Genomic DNA, 23,508 nt, shown 5'->3' on the forward strand with positions numbered 1-23,508 from the left:
TTTTTAACTATATGTAGTGTTAAATGCAGAAGTGTCAAACTGCTGCTGACAAACTCAATAACTAGTGAAAAATATAATCTAAAATGATTTGATACAATATACTGTATTGTACTCTTTGGGGAAAATTGTTAACTTCTGCTTGTGTAATAAACTGTGGTTGTGTAGCACAGACTTGTATTGTTATAAGTTTGTTCTGTGTTTTGTTTCTGTTTCTCAGAGTCTTCATCAGCCCTTAACTTTCACTACAGATCAGAGTCAGCTTGTGTCTACTCGCGTACCTTCTACAGAGGTTTGTCAATATATTTGTCTCTTGAATCTTGTCTGCCTGTCTCTCTTCCTGTCCGCCAGTCTCTCTTCCTGTATGTCTGTCTGTCTCTCTTTCTGTCTGTCTGTCTGTCTGTCTGTCTGTCTCTCTTCCTGCCTGTCTGTCTGTAATTTATTGATCTCTAGCAATAATCTATTAAACATTACATTATTCTGTGTTTTGTTTCTGTTTCTCAGAGTCTTCATCAGCCCTTAACTTTCACTACAGATCAGAGTCAGCTTGTGTCTACTCACGTACCTTCTACAGAGGTTTGTCAATATATTTGTCTCCTGAATCTTGTCTGCCTGTCTCTCTTCCTGTCTCTCTGTCTCTCTTCCTGTCTGTCTCTCATCCTGTCTGACTGTCTTTCTTCCTGTTTCTCTTCCTGTCCGCCAGTCTCTCTTCCTGTCTGTCTCTCTTCCTGTATGTCTGTCTGTCTGTCTGTCTCTCTTCCTGCCTGTCTGTCTGTAATTTATTGAACTCTAGCAATAATCTATTAAACATTACATTGGTATAAGTTTGTTCTGTGTTTTGTTTCTGTTTCTCAGAGTCTTCTTCAGCCCTTAACTTTCACTACAGATCAGAGTCAGCTTGTGTCTACTCACGTACCTTCTACAGAGGTTTGTCAATATATTTGTCTCTTGAATTTTGTCTGTCTGTCTCTTTTCCTGTCTCTCTTCCTCTCTGTCTCTCATCCTGTCTGACTGTCTTTCTTCCTGTTTCTCTTCCTGTCCGCCAGTCTCTCTTCCTGTATGTCTGCCTGTCTCTCTTCCTGTCTGTCTGTCTGTCTGTCTGTCTGTCTCTCTTCCTGCCTGTCTGTCGGTAATTTATTGATCTCTAGCAATAATCTATTAAACATTACATTATTCTGTGTTTTGTTTCTGTTTCTCAGAGTCTTCTTCAGCCCTTAACTTTGACTACAGATCAGAGTCAGCTTGTGTCTACTCACGTACCTTCTACAGAGGTTTGTCAATATATTTGTCTCTTGAATCTTGTCTGTCTGTCTCTCTTCCTGTCTGTCTGTAATTTATTGAACTCTAGCAATAATCTATTAAACATTACATTGTTATAAGTTTGTTCTGTGTTTTGTTTCTGTTTCTCAGAGTCTTCTTCAGCCCTTAACTTTCACTACAGATCAGAGTCAGCTTGTGTCTACTCGCGTACCTTCTACAGAGGTTTGTCAATATATTTGTCTCCTGAATCTTGTCTGTCTGTTCTCTTCCTGTCTGCCTGTCTTTCTATCTGTCTCTTTTCCTGCCTGTCTGTCTGTTTGTCTGTATGTAATTTACTGATCTCTAGCAATAATCTATTAAACATTACATTATTCTGTGTTTTGTTTCTGTTTCTCAGAGTCTTCATCAGCCCTTAACTTTGACTACAGATCAGAGTCAGCTTGTGTCTACTCGCGTACCTTCTACAGAGGTTTGTCAATATATTTGTCTCTTGAATCTTGTCTGTCTGTCTGTCTGTCTGTCTGTCTCTCTTCCTGCCTGTCTGTCGGTAATTTATTGATCTCTAGCAATAATCTATTAAACATTACATTATTCTGTGTTTTGTTTCTGTTTCTCAGAGTCTTCATCAGCCCTTAACTTTGACTACAGATCAGAGTCAGCTTGTGTCTACTCTCGTACCTTCTACAGAGGTTTGTCAATATATTTGTCTCCTGAATCTTGTCTGTCTGTTTCTCTTCCTGTCTGCCTGTCTTTCTATCTGTCTCTCTTCCTGCCTGTCTGTCTGTTTGTCTGTATGTAATTTACTGATCTCTAGCAATAATCTATTAAACATTACATTATTTTGTGTTTTGTTTCTGTTTCTCAGAGTCTTCATCAGCCCTTAACTTTGACTTCAGATCAGAGTCAGCTTGTGTCTACTCACGTACCTTCTACAGAGGTTTGTCAATATATTTGTCTCTTGAATCTTGTCTGTCTGTCTCTCTTCCTGTCTGTCTGTAATTTATTGAACTCTAGCAATAATCTATTAAACATTACATTGGTATAAGTTTGTTCTGTGTTTTGTTTCTGTTTCTCAGAGTCTTCATCAGCCCTTAACTTTCACTACAGATCAGAGTCAGCTTGTGTCTACTCGCGTACCTTCAACAGAGGTTTGTCAATATATTTGTCTCCTGAATCTTGTCTGCCTGTCTCTCTTCCTGTCTCTCTGTCTCTCTTCCTGTCTGTCTCTCATCCTGTCTGACTGTCTTTCTTCCTGTTTCTCTTCCTGTCCGCCAGTCTCTCTTCCTGTCTGTCTCTCTTCCTGTATGTCTGTCTGTCTGTCTGTCTCTCTTCCTGCCTGTCTGTCTGTAATTTATTGAACTCTAGCAATAATCTATTAAACATTACATTGGTATAAGTTTGTTCTGTGTTTTGTTTCTGTTTCTCAGAGTCTTCTTCAGCCCTTAACTTTCACTACAGATCAGAGTCAGCTTGTGTCTACTCACGTACCTTCTACAGAGGTTTGTCAATATATTTGTCTCTTGAATTTTGTCTGTCTGTCTCTTTTCCTGTCTCTCTTCCTCTCTGTCTCTCATCCTGTCTGACTGTCTTTCTTCCTGTTTCTCTTCCTGTCCGCCAGTCTCTCTTCCTGTATGTCTGCCTGTCTCTCTTCCTGTCTGTCTGTCTGTCTGTCTGTCTCTCTTCCTGCCTGTCTGTCGGTAATTTATTGATCTCTAGCAATAATCTATTAAACATTACATTATTCTGTGTTTTGTTTCTGTTTCTCAGAGTCTTCTTCAGCCCTTAACTTTGACTACAGATCAGAGTCAGCTTGTGTCTACTCACGTACCTTCTACAGAGGTTTGTCAATATATTTGTCTCTTGAATCTTGTCTGTCTGTCTCTCTTCCTGTCTGTCTGTAATTTATTGAACTCTAGCAATAATCTATTAAACATTACATTGTTATAAGTTTGTTCTGTGTTTTGTTTCTGTTTCTCAGAGTCTTCTTCAGCCCTTAACTTTCACTACAGATCAGAGTCAGCTTGTGTCTACTTGCGTACCTTCTACAGAGGTTTGTCAATATATTTGTCTCCTGAATCTTGTCTGTCTGTTCTCTTCCTGTCTGCCTGTCTTTCTATCTGTCTCTCTTCCTGCCTGTCTGTCTGTTTGTCTGTATGTAATTTACTGATCTCTAGCAATAATCTATTAAACATTACATTATTCTGTGTTTTGTTTCTGTTTCTCAGAGTCTTCATCAGCCCTTAACTTTGACTACAGATCAGAGTCAGCTTGTGTCTACTCGCGTACCTTCTACAGAGGTTTGTCAATATATTTGTCTCTTGAATCTTGTCTGTCTGTCTGTCTGTCTGTCTGTCTGTCTCTCTTCCTGCCTGTCTGTCGGTAATTTATTGATCTCTAGCAATAATCTATTAAACATTACATTATTCTGTGTTTTGTTTCTGTTTCTCAGAGTCTTCATCAGCCCTTAACTTTGACTACAGATCAGAGTCAGCTTGTGTCTACTCTCGTACCTTCTACAGAGGTTTGTCAATATATTTGTCTCCTGAATCTTGTCTGTCTGTTTCTCTTCCTGTCTGCCTGTCTTTCTATCTGTCTCTCTTCCTGCCTGTCTGTCTGTTTGTCTGTATGTAATTTACTGATCTCTAGCAATAATCTATTAAACATTACATTATTTTGTGTTTTGTTTCTGTTTCTCAGAGTCTTCATCAGCCCTTAACTTTGACTTCAGATCAGAGTCAGCTTGTGTCTACTCACGTACCTTCTACAGAGGTTTGTCAATATATTTGTCTCTTGAATCTTGTCTGTCTGTCTCTCTTCCTGTCTGTCTGTAATTTATTGAACTCTAGCAATAATCTATTAAACATTACATTGGTATAAGTTTGTTCTGTGTTTTGTTTCTGTTTCTCAGAGTCTTCTTCAGCCCTTAACTTTCACTACAGATCAGAGTCAGCTTGTGTCTACTCGCGTACCTTCTACAGAGGTTTGTCAATATATTTGTCTCTTGAATCTTGTCTGCCTGTCTCTCTTCCTGTCCGCCAGTCTCTCTTCCTGTATGTCTGTCTGTCTCTCTTCCTGTCTGTCTGTCTGTCTGTCTCTCTTCCTGCCTGTCTGTCTGTAATTTATTGATCTCTAGCAATAATCTATTAAACATTACATTATTCTGTGTTTTGTTTCTGTTTCTCAGAGTCTTCTTCAGCCCTTAACTTTGACTACAGATCAGAGTCAGCTTGTGTCTACTCGCGTACCTTCTACAGAGGTTTGTCAATATATTTGTCTCCTGAATCTTGTCTGCCTGTCTCTCTTCCTGTCTTTCTGTCTGCCTGTCTTTCTGTCTGTCTGTCTGTCTGTCTCTCTCTCTCTGCCTGTCTGTCTGTCTCTTTCTTTTTTTCTGTCTGCCTGTCTTTCTTCCTGTCGGTCTCTCTTCCTGTCTGTCTGTATTTTATTGAACTCTAGCAATAATCTATTAAACATTACATTGTTATAAGTTTGTTCTGTGTTTTGTTTCTGTTTCTCAGAGTCTTCTTCAGCCCTTAACTTTCACTACAGATCAGAGTCAGCTTGTGTCTACTCACGTACCTTCTACAGAGGTTTGTCAATATATTTGTCTCCTGAATCTTGTCTGTCTGTCTCTCTTCCTGTCTGTCTGTCTCTCTTCCTGTATGTCTGTAATTAATTGCACTCTAGCAATAATCTATTAAACTTAAACATTACATTGTTATAAGTTTGTTCTGTGTTTTGTTTCTGTTTCTCAGAGTCTTCTTCAGCCCTTAACTTTCACTACAGATCAGAGTCAGCTTGTGTCTACTCGCGTACCTTCTACAGAGGTTTGTCAATATATTTGTCTCCTGAATCTTGTGTGCCTGTCTCTCTTTCTTTCTGTCTGCCTGTCTTTCTGCCTGTCTTTCTTTCTGTCTGTCTGTCCATCTGTCTCTCTTCCTGTTTGTCTGCCTGTCTGTCTCTCTTCCTGTCTGTTAGGGGTGTGACGGTCATTATATAACCGTGAGGCCGACGGTTATAGTTGAACACCGTCATTAGAACTCTATAACCGCCAAAACCGTGTTATTAAAATATTTTTTAAAACATTTTTTATCATAAAGTATTTTTAAATACTAATTAAAAACAACTGTTATCAGTCTGTGTTACACGCGCCCCTCACGTTCTCACGCAGTGAAAAATACAGAGCGGAGCAGACACTGACAACGCGCTGACATACAGGACAGACCAGGTTACTTTTCGGTTACTTTTGAGATTTAACATATTAAACAAAGACTCACCTTTCAAATCATCTCTTCCTTCTAGTTAATTTATAGCATCAAATAAACATGAATGACCATGAGAACGAATGTTGTTTTAACCGCGGAAAGGTGTCAGTACACTCCGCTTTTCAAGTTCAAATCCTCCCATGCTAATCTACTAACTCTCTTGAACGCACATTCACTGCTAGTTGTCTTGCTGTTAATTTTAAAGAAACGTAGAGCAAGTAGCTAATCAGTGTCTTGTTTATTCAAACGCCGGGTGAGCACTGTGCAGCGCGTCTGCGGAGAGCGTTTGCTGCGCGTGGCCATTGTGCTTTTACACCGGCTGCGTTTAATAACAATCTCAAGTTCACATTACTTTCTTTTACCTGCATTTATGAGCAAAACCTCTTCAATATGCTTTTAATCCACGTTGTTTTCGTGCTGTTCTGGTCCGTGTAATGACAGATATAGACACAAATACAGACATAAAAAGCCCAATGCACAAATCTCTTTCTCTGAAGATTATTAAGATGATAGATAGAGGATTAATTTATGCTGGGCAGAGAGTGACAGCGCAGTCTTCTGGCAACAGTGTGTTTTTTTAAATATTTCATTGCTTTCTGTTAAATTGTTCAAAGTTATTACTGTTTAAAACACACTTGGCATCACATTCATGATGTTATGGTAAAATGACACTTTCCCCTCAATCCACGAGCATTTAAACGAGCAAAACGCCCCCCACCGACGGTTATGTGACGAACCGTCACATTTGACTCACGTCATAACCGTCATCACCAATTCTGAAACCGGCACACCCCTACTGTCTGTCTGCCTGTCTCTCTTTCTGTCTGCCTGTCTCTCTTTCTGTCTGCCTGTCTCTCTTTCTGTCTGCCTGTCTTTCTTTCTGTGTCTCGTTCTGTCTGTCTGTCACTCTGCCTGCCTGTCTGTCTTTCTGTCCATCTGTCTCTCTTCCTGTTTGTCTGCCTGTCTGTCTGTCTGTCTGTCTCTTTCTTTCTTTTCTGTCTGCCTGTCTTTCTTCCTGTCTGTCTCTCTTCCTGTTTGTCTGTCTGTCTGTAATTTATTGAACTCTAGCAATAATCTATTAAACATTACATTGTTATAAGTTTGTTCTGTGTTTTGTTTCTGTTTCTCAGGGTCTTCATCAGCCCTTTACTTTGACTACAGATCAGAGTCAGCTTGTGTCTACTCACGTACCTTCTACAGAGGTTTGTCAATATATTTGTCTCCTGAATCTTGTCTGCCTGTCTCTCTTCCTGTCTGTCGGCCTGTCTTTCTTCCTGTCTGCCTGTATTTATTCCTGTCTGTCTGCCTGCCTGTATTTCTTCTTGTCTCTTTTCCTGCCTGTCTCTTTTCCTGTCTCTCAGTTGGTGTTTTTGCCTATGATTCTGGCTATGGTATGTCTTTCAGTCATCAGTATATTGTTCTGTTTAATGAAGGTTTCATTCATCTGCAGGAAATAATACCTGATTCCCAGAAGCAAGTCAAGAAGCCAGCAAGTGCCTGTCAGGGTAAGATGGTTTATCACAATATATTACATGGCACTCTGGAATATTGTTGAAGCGTTCAATATTACTTATAAATGAAGATTTTAAGGTGCCTAATTACAGAATATTATTTACAATTAAATAAAACAAATTGTATGTTCATGGTATGTTTTATCTGTCTTTGCTTTAAATCAATCAATATTTTATATACAAAAGTTAACTCACTGCCAGCTAATGAACTCAAAATACTGGTATTGGAACTTCTACCTACACTCAACCTATGCACAACTGATTTATCTAAACATTCACAGATTTCTGAAATGTAATATTACATTTGCATAATGAACACAAATTAAATGATTAATTTCCGAAATTGTTTTGTTTAGGTTGTAAGACACATCAGCTTGTCAAAGAGGAGATGTCATCTTTAGAAAAATGCTCAGTTTGTTATGGACCATTTTCCCCGCTGAAGTGGTGGGGGCTGAAATGTCAAGGTTAGTATTAAAATTCACATGGGACTTTTTTTTCATATTGAAAGGTGTAATGGTAACAAATACATAAATGGCAAATGAACAACATATTACATATGTTTAGAAATGATAAAACCATGTTTGGCTTTCTGGCTTAAAGGTACGAATTGTGATGACATACTATTTCCACATTAAGGGGAGCACAGGGCAAGTAATGGGAATATTTTCTAGCATTAGGGCTCATAATCATGGTCCGGTTACTATGCAACTTAAAAGGCATGTTATTAAGTAGGCATGAGAAAGCCAACTTAATGGAATTCGACTTGGGCCCCGTTTACACTAGTGGATTTTAGTTTTAAAACCGTTACGCTTATTGTTTACACTACTCTGTCGTTTTCCAACTTTAAAAATTGAGACTTTTGAAAATGCTGCAGTTGTGTTTCAGTGTAAACGGAGGAAAAATGATGGCTGCCCACATTCTCATGCGCATTGTTGAACCCATAGATATGTGTTGGTGGATTCCTCATTCAGTCGTTCCAAGCATGCAGATGAGTCCGCAATTTAATAGGGAATCTACATATCTATGGTTGTACAGTAGGTTGCCAACCAAAACGCCTACTACTGCGGCATGTACCGCCGCTGCAGGGCCACGTAGTTAAGTTTAATTCAGTTGCGTGTTAAAGTCGTTCACGAAACTACCGCCAGGTGGCGCAAGGTTTTCAAACTGACTACAATTTTGTTTTGTTAAATAGAGATAAAATAACCAAATAAAACAACAATAACATTATGATATAACTCATTAAAAAAATTATTAGAAAAATAATTGAAATAACATTTTAGAAATTTTATTTCAAAACTGTGAAATAAAATGTTGTGCGTGATACCATCATCCTTAAAAAAAAAAAACCTAATTGTTACACAAGTTTTAGTGTAGGCCAATCACAAACATTTTTTGCTCTTGAGCTGTTTTCATTCATCATTTTACCTACTGCGCAAATTAAATGCTAATATCCTGTTCTTCACCAGTTGGAGAAAAAACATTAATCTGTAGGCAATAGGCAATTTTTAAATGTTTTTAACATGATAATATATAAAAACTAATACACATAAAATTCATTGAGAGACAGCATCAATTGTCCATCCATCTATCCATCCAGTTCATTTGCATGGACAGCTTCCTGTGGAAATGTTTATTGTAATATCCAAATATGTGTTATTTTAGGTTTACTAATAAGTGCTTTGTTTTATTTATGAATTTTCCAATTAAACATTCTATTTTCTTAAACAGTGTGCACTACTACATGGCATGTGTACTGCTACCATAAAAAAGAAGAAATACAAAACAGTTGGGTAAGTACTCTATTTTTGTGACATTTCAAAGCATTTGACACTCTCAAACACAGAGAAGTGAGACAAACAGACCACCATTTATAACATTACCTTTTAGTTTAGTTGAATTTAATGTTAAATTAATAACTAAATAATATATTTTAGCATCAAAGTAACATGGTAAAGTCTAATAGGCAACCCTGATAAACGCTGAACTTTAAAATCATCTGAATAGTTCATCCAAATATGAAAATTATTTTATAGTTTACTCAACTTCATGTCATACATGCCAAATGAATAACTTCCTTTCTTTAGCTGAACGCAAACAATTTTATATTAAAATGCTGCCATTAAAAGGTTTCTATAGATATCACGGCATATCAGTATTGCGAATAATTTTGGCCACAATAACCGAGGTGTGGAAAAGCTAATATCGTAACAGCCCTATTGTTTACTGTGCCACCCCGAAGCAGTGCCTCTCAGGAAGGCCACCACCAAGGCCATCGCCCAGGGTCTCTTCCTGCTCTCCTCAGGGTAAAGCAGTTGAGGACCACTGTCTACAATCCCAAGACCAACGGCCTGGTCGAACGTTTTAACAGTGTGCTGTTTGTGTAAAGACTAGTTTCACTCACCATCTGCCTCAGTTTTGTCCCATAACAATTACGAAATATGTATATTTTTCTAACATTTTGATAATTAAGTAGACACTTCAAGCTTTCTTAATACATATCTCTTGTGAGTTTGTTCATTTTAGTGACTGGTTTCAGGGAGGTATTTGGTGAGACAGTGACAGACTAAGCGTACCCTATTCATTCATTTATTTATTTATTTATTTATTACAAATGCACAAAGTGCTGCTGTTACGAGTTTACACAAAAGTACACCTTTACAGTTTGAATAATGTATTAGTTGTATTTAAATGACCAAAATTATCTGAATATTTAAAGGAATAATTTCCTATATTTTAAAGGAATAAGTCCTCTGAAGCAAATCGATGCAGCTTACATCATATGAATTATGTGGAGTCTTATGGTGGAGATTATGATGTAATTTTCATTTTTGGATGAACTATTTGTGTGAAGATGCTTGTGACTTAATATCTGCACAGCACACAAAAGTGATGTGTCTGACTTGTATAACTGCGCGCACTACCCAATATCATTGTCCATTGCAATGTTTCACTGTAGACATTGCCTGATGCCAGTTTAGTACACATCGCCAAACCCTATCCAAAATGCTTGTTTATCAAGCCATTATGGATTATCAGTGATATAAATTGCTAACTCAGGAGTTTCCAACGGAAAATGTTGTACATTGCAATGCTTCAATATGGTGTCATTGTAATGTTTTATGTGTGTGTTATGTATGCCTTACTTTTTGTTTTGTTATCTTTGAATTAGAATGAAACTGAAACAAGTGAAGAGGACTTATCAGATAATGATCCAGAATATGTTCCAGCTTCAGAAACCGATTCGGAAGATGATGAACCACCAAGCAGATTGGAAAAATCTACAGTTCTGACAGAGAAGGAATCATCAATGATGGATATAAGTCACATGAGTGGAATAACTGCAAAGGAAACATCTGCAAACATAACAGACTCAACATCTATTGCAAAGAAGGGATTGAATTTTTGCTTTGTTTGCAAAAAAGCTCATTTTAAAATCGCTAGACATTTTAAAGTTCATGTTAAGGAAAATGCAGAGATCGCCAAAGCTTTAAGTTTCCCTGCACGCTCAAAAAGTAGAAAGGAGTGGCTAGAGAAACTTAGAAACAAAGGGAACTTCATACATAACTGTGAGGTGCTGAAAGATGGAGCTGGTTCGCTTAAAGTCAAAAGAAGAGCCCAGGGTGGCTTTAAAAAATATGAATATTGTCTCCATTGTAGGGGCATGTTTTTGAGAGCAGAGCTATGGAGACACATGAGAAGGTGCCCTTCAAGACCAACAGACCATGACCACCAAGGCAGGAAGAGAATACTTGGCTTAGCATCAGTAGTCAAATCAGCATGTTCAAGCGCTGTTGAAGAAGGGGTGCTTAAGATGTTAAGCCGCATGCACAATGATGAAATTGCTGCACTTGTTCGCAATGACTTTTGCCTTTTAAGATTTGCAGAGTCCCTTTACAGTAAACATGGACATGATCCCTCAAAACACGACTATATTCGGCAAAAAATCCGCCAGCTGGGCCGATTTCTCCAGACAATGCGCAAGAGTTCTCCAGTCCTAACTTTAGAGGATGCGGTTAAACCATCAAATTTCCTGAATGTGATTGAGGCTGTGAAAGAAACTGCAGGGTTTGATAAGAACAATAACACCTATAAGACTCCAAGTCTGGCATTAAAAATCGGCCACTCCCTGGTGAAAGTAAATGACATAATTCACTGCCATGCCCTCATGGCTGAAGATGAAAACCTAGTGAAGTCCTCAGATGGTTTCCAAAAGCTTTATCGGGCCAAGTGGCCTGAATACATTTCGTACGGTGCTTTAAACACTATAAGTGAATTAAAATACAACAAGCCGACGAAACTTCCACTCACCAAAGACATCATGAGGCTTAACAAGCATCTTGATAAAAAGGCAAAGTCAGCAACTGCAGCACTGGAGAAGGCAGCAACACCGCAGAATTATTCCAATGTTGCAAGAACAACGCTGACCAAGATTGTGCTTTTCAATAGGAGACGAGTAGGCGAAGTTTCAAAAATGAAGCTTAAAAATTTCCTGGACCGAGATTGTTCAATTACACAAAATGAAATGAATTTATCGGAGTATGAACAGAAATTGTGCAAGTACTTTGAGCGGGTCGAGCTCAAGGGAAAAAAGGGAAGAAAAGTGGCAGTGTTGCTGACTCCTGAAATGACGAAGTCCTTAAATCTGATGATTATGAAGAGAGAGCAGTGTGGTGTGCCCAATAAGAATGAGTATTTATTCGCCGTTCCTCACTGCCTCACATGCTACAGGGGACATCAATGTCTTAGGAAGTTTGCAGATGAATGTGGTGCCCAAAAACCAGATTTTTTACGATCTACTCCGCTGAGGAAAGAAATGGCAACTACTTCTCAGATATTAGATTTAAAGAACAATGAAATGGATCAGCTGGCGGACTTTTTGGGTCACGACATAACCGTGCACAGACATTTTTACCGTCTTTCTGATGCCACCATACAGAGTGGAAAAATTTCCAAGCTGCTTCTTGCCCTTGAGAGAGGAAAGCTGCATGAGCTAAGAGGAAAAACGCTTGATGAAATTGGAGGTAAGTTCATATAAGTTTGAAAAGATTTTACAGTAAGTTAATACACAATTGCATATACTTGGAATATACTTACCTATTGCCTCTTTCCCTTTGGAATATAGTTACCTGGTACCCGTTTGCCTATGGATTATACTTACCCATTGCCCCTTTCCCTTTGGAATATACTTGCCTGTGCATGTACTTACCTGTTACACATTTCCCTTTGGAACATACTTGCCTGTTACCCGCTTCCCTTTGTAATATACTCTGACCAAAATTATAAACGCAACACTTTTGTTTTTGCCCCCATTTTTCATGAGCTGGATTCAAAGATCTAAGACTTTTTCTATGTACACAAAAGGCCTATTTGTCTCATATTGCTCACAAATCTGTCTAAATCTGTGTAAGTGAGCACTTCTCCTTTGCTGAGATAATCCATCCACCTCACAGGTGTGGCATATCAAGATGCTGATAAGTCAGCATGATTATTGCACAGGTGTGCCTTAGGCTGGCCACAGTAAAAGGCCACTCCACTCTCCACATTTTTCATTTCAGCGCATGAAAAATGAGGGCAAAAACAAAATGTTGAGTTTGTGATTTAGTTTAGTGTTCTTACCTGGTAACCTTTTCCTTTTGGAACATCCTTACCTATTGCAAGTTTCCCTTTCCCGTTTCCCTTTGGAAAATACTTGCTGTTACAAACCACAGAAAAAAAGATCCAAGTGCAGCAAGATTTAATGAAAAGTTCAAAATAAAAATCCACAGAACACAGGGTTTGACAGAGTAAAGAGCCAGGGCGGGGCCGGAAGTGCAAGAGGCCAAGGGTTCCCAAACTGGCTTCCTCCTCCTCTGAGGACATTGAGTCGTCATGGGGCATCTCTGGGAACACTATATTGGATTCAGACAGACATGACTTTACCAGACTGCGTTAACCAACATAGTCTAAGTCCCTCCATCTCCCTCTGGGGCAAAGGATCATCCAGGCCAAGATTTAAAAATTCCTTTAGCGCTGCTTCCTCACAACCCAGCCCCAGTGCTGCAGTCCTAACACTTTGGGCAAAGTCTGTTATCCCCTTTCCCTGCTGGCATGGAGCTCACAACTGTTACAGTCGGGCCGCCCTGCCCTTCACAGTCGTTGGGGAGAACTCTGGAGATCCATCGTTCCAGGGAGGAAAAAACAAAAAACGGACAGCTGGATGTAAAAATGCTGTTGTCTTCTGTCATGAAATTCAGAACAAAAGATCAAAGTGCAGCAAGATTTAATGAAGTTCAAAACAAAAATCCACAGAACACAGCCAGAGCCACAGTCAGCAACAGGACACCAGATAACATGAACACTACAGCAACAATCTACAAACAAACAGGTTTACGTAAAGGGAAACACTAATGAATAGATAACAAACAGCTGGTGGTGATCAAACAATTAGGGTGCACAGTAGTATGGGAGACGCAGTCCAGAACACACAAAACCACAAAAAGGTGCGCTCAATGACACTTACCTGTTTTCCTTTGGAAAAAACTTAACTGGTACCCCTTTATCTTTGGAATATATTTACCTGTTACCTGTTTCCCTTAGAAATATATTTACCTGTTATCCATTTCCCTTTGGAACATGCTTACATGTGCATGTACTTACCTGTTACCCATTTCCTTTGGAACATACTTAACTGGTACCCTTTTCTCTTTGGAATATACTTACCTGTTACCTGTTTCAATTTGGAATTACTTAACTGGTACCCCTTTACCTTTGGAATATATTTACCCGTTTCCTTAGAAATAGATTTACCTGTTATCCATTTCCCTTTGGAATATACTTACCTGGTACTCTCTTCTTTTAAGAATATACTTACCTGGTACCTGTTTTCCCATTGGAATATACCTGTGCATGTACTTAACTCTTTCCCCGCCATTGACGAGATATCTCGTCAATTAAGAGAAAACGCTTCCCCGCCAATGACGAGATTTCCGTCTTTCCGCAATACCGCTATTATCCACCAGGTGGCGCCCTTCCGCAACTTTTTAAAACTATTGCCCGGAAGTATTGCCCTATGGCAAGCTGCTGCATGTCCGTGTCTGTTTTAAAGATCGCTCTGAATCGGATCTCTATGAAAAGTCCGTCACAAAAATGGAATTATCTCTGCTTTTTGCTCAAAATATGGTGTTTTTGCAAAAACCTACCCATATTCAAAAGCTGATTGCAAAAGAACCACTAAAGGTAGGATGAAACGTTTTTTTTTTGTTTGAAAGCAGAGGGTCTGTTCTTTCATTTGGTATATTGTATGTTTATATATTTAAAGAAGAACATTTTCTGGAAGGCATTAAACTTTGGTGAAAATCATGAAAAACGCTGGCGCTGGCTGGCAACTTTTTTTAAAAAACGCTGGCGGTGAAAGAGTTAACTGTTGCCAATTTTCCTTTGGAATATACTTACCTGGGCATGTACTTAACATTTTCTCTTTTGTTAATCTGTTTTAAAAACCACCACACATTAAAATCTGTAGACATAGAAAAATGAAGATGAAAAGTTTACCCCTAATGTGTCAAAAAATGTTTCAGGCCCTGATATACTTACCTGTGTATAGACCGTTTTCCTTTGGATTATACTTACCTCCCACTGCTTTACTGTTTAGCATTGTGTTTTACCTGCACATGTTGTTAAACCATTCAGACTTTTACCCTTGTCTGATGTTGCTGTGTATTGTTACAGCACAATCATTGACCGGACAATGAAGGAGGAAAAATCTCAACGGAAAATTTTGTTTATGCTTAATTTCCTCATCCATACATCCCTAATGAGTACAACTTAACCCCCTGGGGTTGGCAAACACAAATATGCATTTTGAAGCCTCTTCTCCTGATGACCCCAATAAGAACTTAAATTACACATTCAGTTTTGATCCTATAGACAATAGCAATACAGCAATCGAATCTGTGAAGGGTCTACTTTTATTTGTACACACAATACCAACACAATTTTGTGCATTTAGAAAATGAAGAAAACAAACAAGAGGCGCTGTCTGCCTTGTTTATTTATATTTTGTTTATATTTTGAACCTCTATTTTGCACATCAAAAACAGTGAGGGGGAGGAAATACAAAATGAAAGGAAATGCCAAGTACATTATTTGCAACTACCCCACTGAATGATAAAGCCTAGTTTTACCCAATATCACATTGTAAGCATAAGAACCCGGCCACAATGAAGTATACGAAAGTTGGAATTTTGTTTTGACTGAAGATTGAATTGGTACTTTCCCATTGATTGTTCAGATTTCACAGATGATGATGATGATGATGAGGACGACGATGAGAGTGAGAGTGATGAAGATACAACCCTGGACACAGAAACTGCAGATGAAATTAATGGTATGTATTTTAAATGCAAACAAAAACGTTTTAGCATACTAGAGTAAAGATTTCCTTATTTCTTTTCCTTACTAACATGGTCTGCAATAGGTGAGGGTTTTTTTTTATTATTTTTAAAACTATTTTTTAGTCGGGTATGGGAGCACCTCTCTTCCCCTATATCAACAACCTGTGCACACACCCATGGTTAGATGTGTTTTTTATTTTTATTTTATTTGTGGTTAAAAAAAATCAGTGTCCTGCTATAGTTTCACGCATTGTAAGCCCACATCCATTTCATTGGGACCACGTGGCACAATCAACTTTTAAAATCTTTTGCTTATTTCCACAGTTGAAAATAAGCAGTGCATCAATGTAACGAGGCTGTATTAATCTCACATGCTTACAGTCATGGTGATGATGATCTTTTGTTGCTACATCCTATAATATTTTATGTACCACCAAATTCTCTTCAATTAAGGATCTTCCAGTCTGTGTGTGCTGCCTCTCTGCTATGAAGAAGTACAGTATTAAAGATTTGCAGATGATGCATGTATTATCACAACAGTAAATGCTGATTTTAACATTAATAGGGTAGAAATGAAAAGGCTAAATAAGATGTTCCCTTTCATTTACTTCAAGGTTTTGTAGAGTGTACGACACTAGGGGTCACTTTTGGCAGCCCAAACACCTCTGAGATCTTTGAGAAAAGGCCAATCAAACTGGGGTGTAAATAGCTTAGCTTAGCATCTGCTCACTCGTTCTATTCTTCTGAGCCGAATGCAGCGTCTCTTCATGAGAAGCAGTTTTTCACTCACCTCTTTGAACCTCGTTGTTGGATTTAAGGCATGTTTGGCTCCTCATATTCAGGTGAGAGAGGGTGCACTCTCTGTGCAGCTAGTGCATGTTGGTGAGCACAGTCTCCCACATACACCACTGATGCAGAGAGCAGCCCTCGTAGACAAGTCATGGATTGGGTTGCAGGATATTTCACTTCCTACCACAATGCCTGCCAGTCTGCCCAGCCACAACCCCACCAGAGGAACTTTGATTGTAGGTCCTCTGGCACCATTGGCTGGGTATCTGGTAGGGGTGGCACGGTTCATGAAAAAAATCTGAACCATTCGGTTCGGAGCGTGTGTGCGCCGCACGGTTCGACGGTTCATGGCATGCGCAATAGCCTCGTGCCCTGTATGTGACCTTAGATAGCGTGTTTCCCTTTCGTGCGAAAGAAGAGGTGACTGGTGTGGAGAGTGATTGCTACAGGTTATTTTACGTGTAGAAATGGCAAGTGGGAGAGAAAAGGAAGTCTGCCCGGAGTTGGAGGATGCGCCGGAGTTGGAGGATGCGCCAGCGTCGTATAAGTTTGGTGTGTGGAAACATTTTTTTAATTCATGTTATCTATGATGACAGTGGAAATAAAAGAATAGATAGAACTGCAGTCTACGGGTTGAATGTGTTCGAACAGCCACAGGAGACCGCATTCTCTCCGTCCATTTATCTAATCTGAGGTACTGAACGTCTTTTCTGACTTCTGCTGCGAAAACACGGTGAACGTGCCCTGTTTTTAGCCTTTCATTGATAAAACTAAAGCGTAGGATTTCCGCGTAGTTTCATTTTGCTAGCGTGTGAAAGTTGCACGATCTTATTTCATAAATTGCCCCTCAAAGTATTCAGGACAGAAGTGGACAAAAGAGACAGATTTAAATATTACAGGTGTAAACATTATGTTTCTCTCTCATCCATATATACTCTCTGCAGTATTTAAGCAGCCTCTCAGTGATAAATCTTTAAGCTACACTGAAGTTGACAGTTTGATAAATGCAAGTTATCTTTGTGTGCTAAAAAGGCACATAAGTTCATGTAGATGGATATACACATTCTCCTTTTTTGCCAAATAAATGAAAAGCATGTTGAAATCATCAATGTCTTCCCTCTTGCTGTATCAAAATCTCACCTGGCTTTCCTCAGAGATGGCTCAGAGATGGTCCAAATAATGTGCTTAAAGGGGGGGTTCAATGGTATTTCAAGAATTCTGACTTATTAACACAGTTATAGAGTTGTTTCCTCATGCTAAACGTAGGCAAGGTGTCAAAACAGCAGTTGGGCGTGTTACAAAGTATTTCTGTGCCAAATGCACTTCGCCAGGGTTCGTACAAGTTTCGGAAAGTTTTTTTCGATTACAGGTCCAACTGACGTTTCAGGGGTTTTCTATACGTATCACTTCTTTATATGGGCACTTCCCCCGGAAAACCCTGCCCACCCGTCAATCAGGGGGACACGTTTGAGCTTGCAAACATCTTATCACGCATCTCAGCTTTGTTTAATTTCAAAACTCAGAAATGGCACAAAAGATGAAGTGTGTTTTTGGATGTAAGGAGAAGAAATCCAGCCTTATAAAAACAATGGATATAATTTATTATCCGGGGTAGCAACAGAGTTTTGCGTGTGTGTTTGATGCGGTGGATTTTACCAACCGGGTCATGACGAGTTGCACACGGCAAGTAAGACTTCTGTGTTATGTTGAAAATAGTCGCGTACATATTATATAAATGACACGAACATGTAGTGAATCATAAGTTTAAACAGTGTTGTATAGTGTTGCATGACTCGTACTCGCTCCTCCCGCGGTATAACTCCTCCTTCTTCATTTTTTCGTACGTTATCGGAAAGATTCTGTAAAGCTAATCTTTCTTTTATAAATCTGATTAAACTAAAGACTCTTCGGAGATATAAAGGATGTCATATCACTCTAGGTACTCCAGATTAACATCAGAAATGCAGAAACAGCGTGTGTTACGTGAGCTTTAAAGTCAAATTCAGTTTGTGCATGATTACATGATATAACTTTTTGAATATTGTATCCTAAATTATGGATAATTACTACATTAATAAGAGAATACATTTCTGGAGTGTTAAAAATTAAAAGAAAAAATAACAACAAGAACCGTACAGAACCGAGAACCGTGGCCATTAAACGTGATACGAACCGAACCGAGGGTTTTGTGAACCGTGCCACCCCTAGTATCTGGATGCTTGGTCAAGCCCTCTCCAGTTCCTCCTGATGGCTCCTCAGAACCATTTAGCTCAGCTATGTGATTCAGTTCTCCAGGCAACCGCCCAAGTTCAGGGGCATTCTCTTTACCTCGGTGGGAGGCAAGAATGCTGCTGTTCTCCGGGCGGAGGTTGCGACTCTTCTGAGGAAGGGAGCAGTTGAGTCTGTCCCCCAAGCCAAAATGAAGAAGGGCTTCTTCACCCCATACTTCATTGTACCCAAGAAGATGGCAGACAAATCTTAACCAATCTTGGAGTTGAGGATTCTAAACCGGCCCCTTCACAAGATTTTATTCAAAATGCTAAGCCTGAAACACATACTGACGTGTCAGAGCACAAGATTCGTTTGTTGCTTCAGACCTGAAGGACGTGTATTTCCATGTCTTAAAGGAGCATTTCACCCATAGAAACATTAATCTTTATTGAAAGTGCGTCATATTTGTAGTCGAAATGTAACATCCATTTAGAATTTGGTGCCTATTTGACCGAGAAAATGGGTGTTTGTGGTCTCACCCCTTCAACAAAGATATTGCACTTCCTTCTTTCAATGATGCAAAATGATGCTTTTTACATCATTGAAAGAAGGAAGTGCAACACTGAAATCTGTATTTCTTCTGTCTCAGCAGCAACTGAGAAAATGATGCACGACCATTCAAAAACATGACTGGGGTTATAACTATACAAATATTAATGCAAATGGGTGAAGTCTCTCCGGTGCAGAGCATCTCTTTTCTTGGTGTAGATCTGGACTCTGTTACAATGACTATATTTCAAATATTTTCAGAGGCTCCTGGAGCATATGGCATCCTCAGCCGTGGTCACGTGGTTGAGACTTAGACATATGAGATTTTAGCACTGGCTTCGTACCCAGGTCCTCTCATGACAGGTTTTGCTCAGAGAAGATGCAAAGGCTCTTGTCACACATATGGAACAATTCCTTAGAGATCACGGCAAACAGTCTTAATTAAAGGTTTTTTATGAAGTTTTATTTTCATGACAGCTTTTTCAATTTTGGGTTTCATTTTTAAATCTAAGTGAGAATTTAAAGGGTGCTAAAGGAGGCTAAAGAAGATTCAGTTTTCTATGCTTCATCCCCTGATGGTCCAGCTGATTTGGAGTCACTTCCGCCAGGCACGGGTGAACCTGTTTGCCTCGTTGGAAATGACCCACTGTCAGCTTTGGTACTCCCTGACTGAGGCTCCCCTCGGCACAGATGCCCTAGCAAATATGCTTTTTCCCCAGTGAGACTCATCGCACAGACACTGTGCAAAGTCAGGGAGGACAAAGAACAGCTTTTGCATGTGGTCCCTTTTTGGCCCAAAAGATCCTGGTTCTCAGAATTCACACACCTGGTGTTAGCTCCTCCCTGGCGGATTACCTTGAGGAATGATCTTTTTTCTCAACGGAAAGGCACGATCTGGCATCCGTGCCCGGATCTCTGAATCCTCCATGTTGGTTCCTGAACCAGGAGGATTTAAGAGGGCTTTTACCAGCAGTGAAAATCATCACTCAGGCCCAATCACGCAAGTTAATTATTGGTAAGTATAGAGAAAAGACAATGGTAACGGAGAGTGCAGCCTAAACGTTTTGGACGTTGGAAGGTCACGAAGAAGAAGGGGCCATTTGGTTGTGCCATGCTGCACCCCAAAATGGAATGAGTGAGCAGATGCTAAGCTAGGCTATTTATACTCTGATATCGGGATGTGGCTAGCCATGCAAATTCTGCACACCCCAATTTCATTGGCCTTTTCTCAAAGATCTCAAAGGTGTTTGGGCTCCCAAGACCAACCCTAGTGTCGTTACCTAGAGAATTTCACTACAACTCTGCAGAAAATTAAATTGTAGCAGCACTAATCATCAGTGGGGTGCACTGAATTTAATAAAATGCATCACCTACACTTTTATGTTACATGATTGTCAGAGGAACACATGGACACATCTGCCAGAGAGGAGACTCACACAAATATATGTGGACAAAATGGTATGTAGATTGTTTTTTTTTTTTGCTAATAGAATATATAAAAAAAGTTTTACCAGGTTTCTATTTCTCTGTACAATGTCAATAAATTGCATCTGTTCTGTTTTTACATATTTTTCAGGCAGTAACTCACACGTGCACACCGAACAACCTACATGCAGTTCAGCTGACAGACCAATTCCTGGATGCATTGGTATGGTCAAGCTGGAATTTAATTTGTATTTAATATAAAATATTTTACTAGGGGTGTAATGATCTGCGTATCGTACGTTTCATGGTCACATAAATAAAAAGACATTTATGATGTTAAAACAGTGACATCTGCTGATGCACACACGTTCGTCATGGGCAGTGTTGGGAATATTACTTTAAAGGAATTAGTTATAGTTACTAATTACTTCCCACAAATAGTAACTAAGTTAGTAGCTGGGTTACATTATTATAAAAGTAAATAATTACCAGGGAAAATAATAATTGCGTTACTTAAAAAAATCTAATATTTCAAATAACTTGGATGCCCCAAATATTAACTATGTTAAATTACTAAAATGGACACTAAAGAGAAACCACGATGTGAGGTGCTTCATTAGATCAGAATTACCTGCCACAGACGTGGAGAGACTTTTTGTTCCTGGGCATAACTTGCCTTTCACCTCAACAATGGAAAAGTATGCTTATTATACTTCGTGTTTGCAACCGCTACCTTTGAACTCGTTGTACTTGCCATTGCCCTGTTGCCGTTGTGTGAGATTTGGAGGGATTGCTGCGCGAGGACTGGGCTGCCTGTCAGTGCTTTGAGATGGGGCACAGCAGCAGCACCCGCTCCTCGTCGAGAAGACCGACCGGAGAACGACGTGTGTTTTCATGTCAGGCTACAAAAGTCTCCAACCACGCCAGAAAAGATAGCTAGATATGTCCTATGGCTTTTTTGAAATAAAGTCGCTAAAGTGATAGAAAGTTGCTAAATTTAGCGACAAAGTGACCAAGTTGCTCAGACTTTTTTTTCGGACTGTGCTTGTGTGTGAACTCTGCCTCTGGTTGGCTAACGATGGAAATTAAGCCAATCATCATCAGCTATGTGGTTGTCCCACCCCCTCTAACACACACACCAATCATCATCAATTATGAATACTTATAACGCTGTTATTCCCATTACTGATCACGGGAACATCCCAGCTGATGATAATGAGGAAATGACATCGCTCCCTTTGACAAGTCCATTCCCAACGACTAAATAATGACACACACCTGCTCAACTCACTCAAGTCTCCTCTAACAAGGGGATAGGGATGATCACTTTGAGAAGCGCTCCCTGATTCTGAAGACGATCTGAGCAAGATGAAACCGACATAAGACTGAATAATATCCTGAGCGAAGATAAAAACGAGGAAGAATGTATTGGGCTGGTGTCAGATGAGTTGGACCGTAAGATATCAGAGGCTATATCGTTAGTAACATTTGAAAGGGATGAAGACAGAGAAATTGAGAAAATCTGTAACTTTGACTGTAAACTACACGAGGAGAAAAGAGAACTCTCTACATGGGAAACAGTCCTGTAGCCAGAAGCTTTCTCCAGACATTGTGTACAACATACGGCTGAATTCTTTAGCTGCAGAAAAAGAGTGGCAGGACATGCAAATTATTGGACATTTAGAGGCAAACAGACGCAGAGTGCAAACTGTGCAAAGTGTGCCTGGACAACTTATTTCATTTATTTCATTCCCCAGAACCGACTTGTGTCCCTACTTTCCGTGAATGGTCACAGTTACCATGAATCGTATGACACACGATACCTGAATCGTTACACCCCTATATTTCACAAAATTGAATCTCAATTTCTAGTGCTAATATGGATCAAATTGAATGACTTCATTAAATAATTAAAAGACAAAGCAGAAAGAACGAAAGCTGCAGATTGGCTTTTTGATAGAAACATGGCATTTTGTTATTCAATTTGGGATACTCTCTATTCAAAGGTGTCCTGCAAGGCACAATACAAAAACTAGTTAGTGATTTTAACAAACATTTGTTTTGTCTTGTTTGTTCTTAGTTGGTGGTAAACAGAAGCCAGACAAAGGTGCAAGGCGACCGTGGTCGAATGCAGAGGTCAATGCCGTATTAAAGCATTTCAAACCACACATTGCCAAAGGTCATCTGGCGTCTTTAAGAGAGTGTGAGCTGTGCAAGAAGTGCGAGCCAGTTCTACAAAATAGAACATTACACAACATCAGAGATTTTGTCCGTAACCGAGGGGTAACCCTGAAGCGCAAAATGACTAACACTTAACTTTTTTTTCAAGATCTTTAACTTTATTCATTTATATGCTGATATAAAGTTTAAATGAAAAGCTTATAGTTCAGAGAGGGAATGTTGTCATATTGAGAGGATCTGTTTTAAAGGAACATGCCCAGATTTTAGGAATTTAGCTTATTCACCGTATCCCCGTTAGATAAGTCCATACATACCTTTCTCATCTCCGTGCGTGCTGTAACTCTGTCTGATGCAGCAAGACAGAGTTACAGGTAACGGGGGCTCCGTCAGACAGAGATACAGCATGCACAGAGATAAGAAAGTTATGTATGGACTTATCTAACTCTGGGGGATACGGTGAATAAGCTAAATTCCCAAAATCTGGGCGTTTTCCTTTTAAAAAGTTTTTTAAAGTTTTTTATCATTCTTAAAAGTTATGTACTTTCTATTAAATTTCAATTTTTAAATGTTAATTCTATTAAAATGATCAAAAATTGTATTAAACATGATGGACTGAACTAACTGGTACCTCACAACATCACAGAAATAAATCAAACATGATGTCATGTTCTTTTACCTGTGATTTTATTTTTCTTGCATAATCTCTTAGTCCAGACAGATTTAAGTCTAAGGGGCTGTCCACACGGAGACGTGTATCACTGTATTCGTACACATTTTTTATCGTATTGCCGTTTCATCCACACGGATCCGGCTTTTTGGGAGACTGAAACCGCTATTTTTTTAAACCGGGGCCTAAAGTGGATAAATCTGAAATCGACACCCTTGCGGTTTCGTGTGTACAGCCAATCCGTATATTTTGTGAAGCAAAAACGTCATCACATCACGTGTCGG

The 23,508-nt window shown here is 39.3% G+C and overlaps 1 protein-coding gene across 1 annotated transcript; it reads left to right on the forward strand.

Moving 5' to 3' along the window:
- Positions 1-23: 23 nt before the first annotated feature.
- Positions 24-22,839, forward strand: LOC135718069 (uncharacterized). Its single transcript, XM_065240359.1, has 28 exons — positions 24-31; positions 249-289; positions 502-573; positions 853-924; positions 1,197-1,268; positions 1,408-1,479; positions 1,655-1,726; positions 1,875-1,946; positions 2,123-2,194; positions 2,334-2,405; positions 2,685-2,756; positions 3,025-3,096; positions 3,236-3,307; positions 3,483-3,554; positions 3,707-3,778; positions 3,955-4,026; positions 4,166-4,237; positions 4,442-4,513; positions 4,773-4,894; positions 5,010-5,081; positions 6,970-7,024; positions 7,387-7,494; positions 8,759-8,820; positions 10,200-12,051; positions 15,300-15,395; positions 20,350-20,409; positions 20,528-20,599; positions 22,457-22,839. The coding sequence occupies exons 1-28, from the start codon at positions 24-26 to the stop codon at positions 22,690-22,692; spliced, it is 3,936 nt and encodes a 1,311-aa protein (XP_065096431.1). The 3' UTR covers positions 22,693-22,839.
- Positions 22,840-23,508: the final 669 nt, after the last annotated feature.

This window comes from Paramisgurnus dabryanus, chromosome 10, assembly GCF_030506205.2.
Source record: "Paramisgurnus dabryanus chromosome 10, PD_genome_1.1, whole genome shotgun sequence".
Lineage (NCBI taxonomy): Eukaryota > Metazoa > Chordata > Actinopteri > Cypriniformes > Cobitidae > Paramisgurnus > Paramisgurnus dabryanus.

Coding starts and splice junctions, on each gene's coding strand:
- LOC135718069 (XM_065240359.1), top strand. Junction 1,947..2,122: donor CTCTCGTACCTTCTACAGAG/GTTTGTCAATAT, acceptor TCTGTTTCTCAG/AGTCTTCATCAGCCCTTAAC. Junction 2,757..3,024: donor CTCACGTACCTTCTACAGAG/GTTTGTCAATAT, acceptor TCTGTTTCTCAG/AGTCTTCTTCAGCCCTTAAC.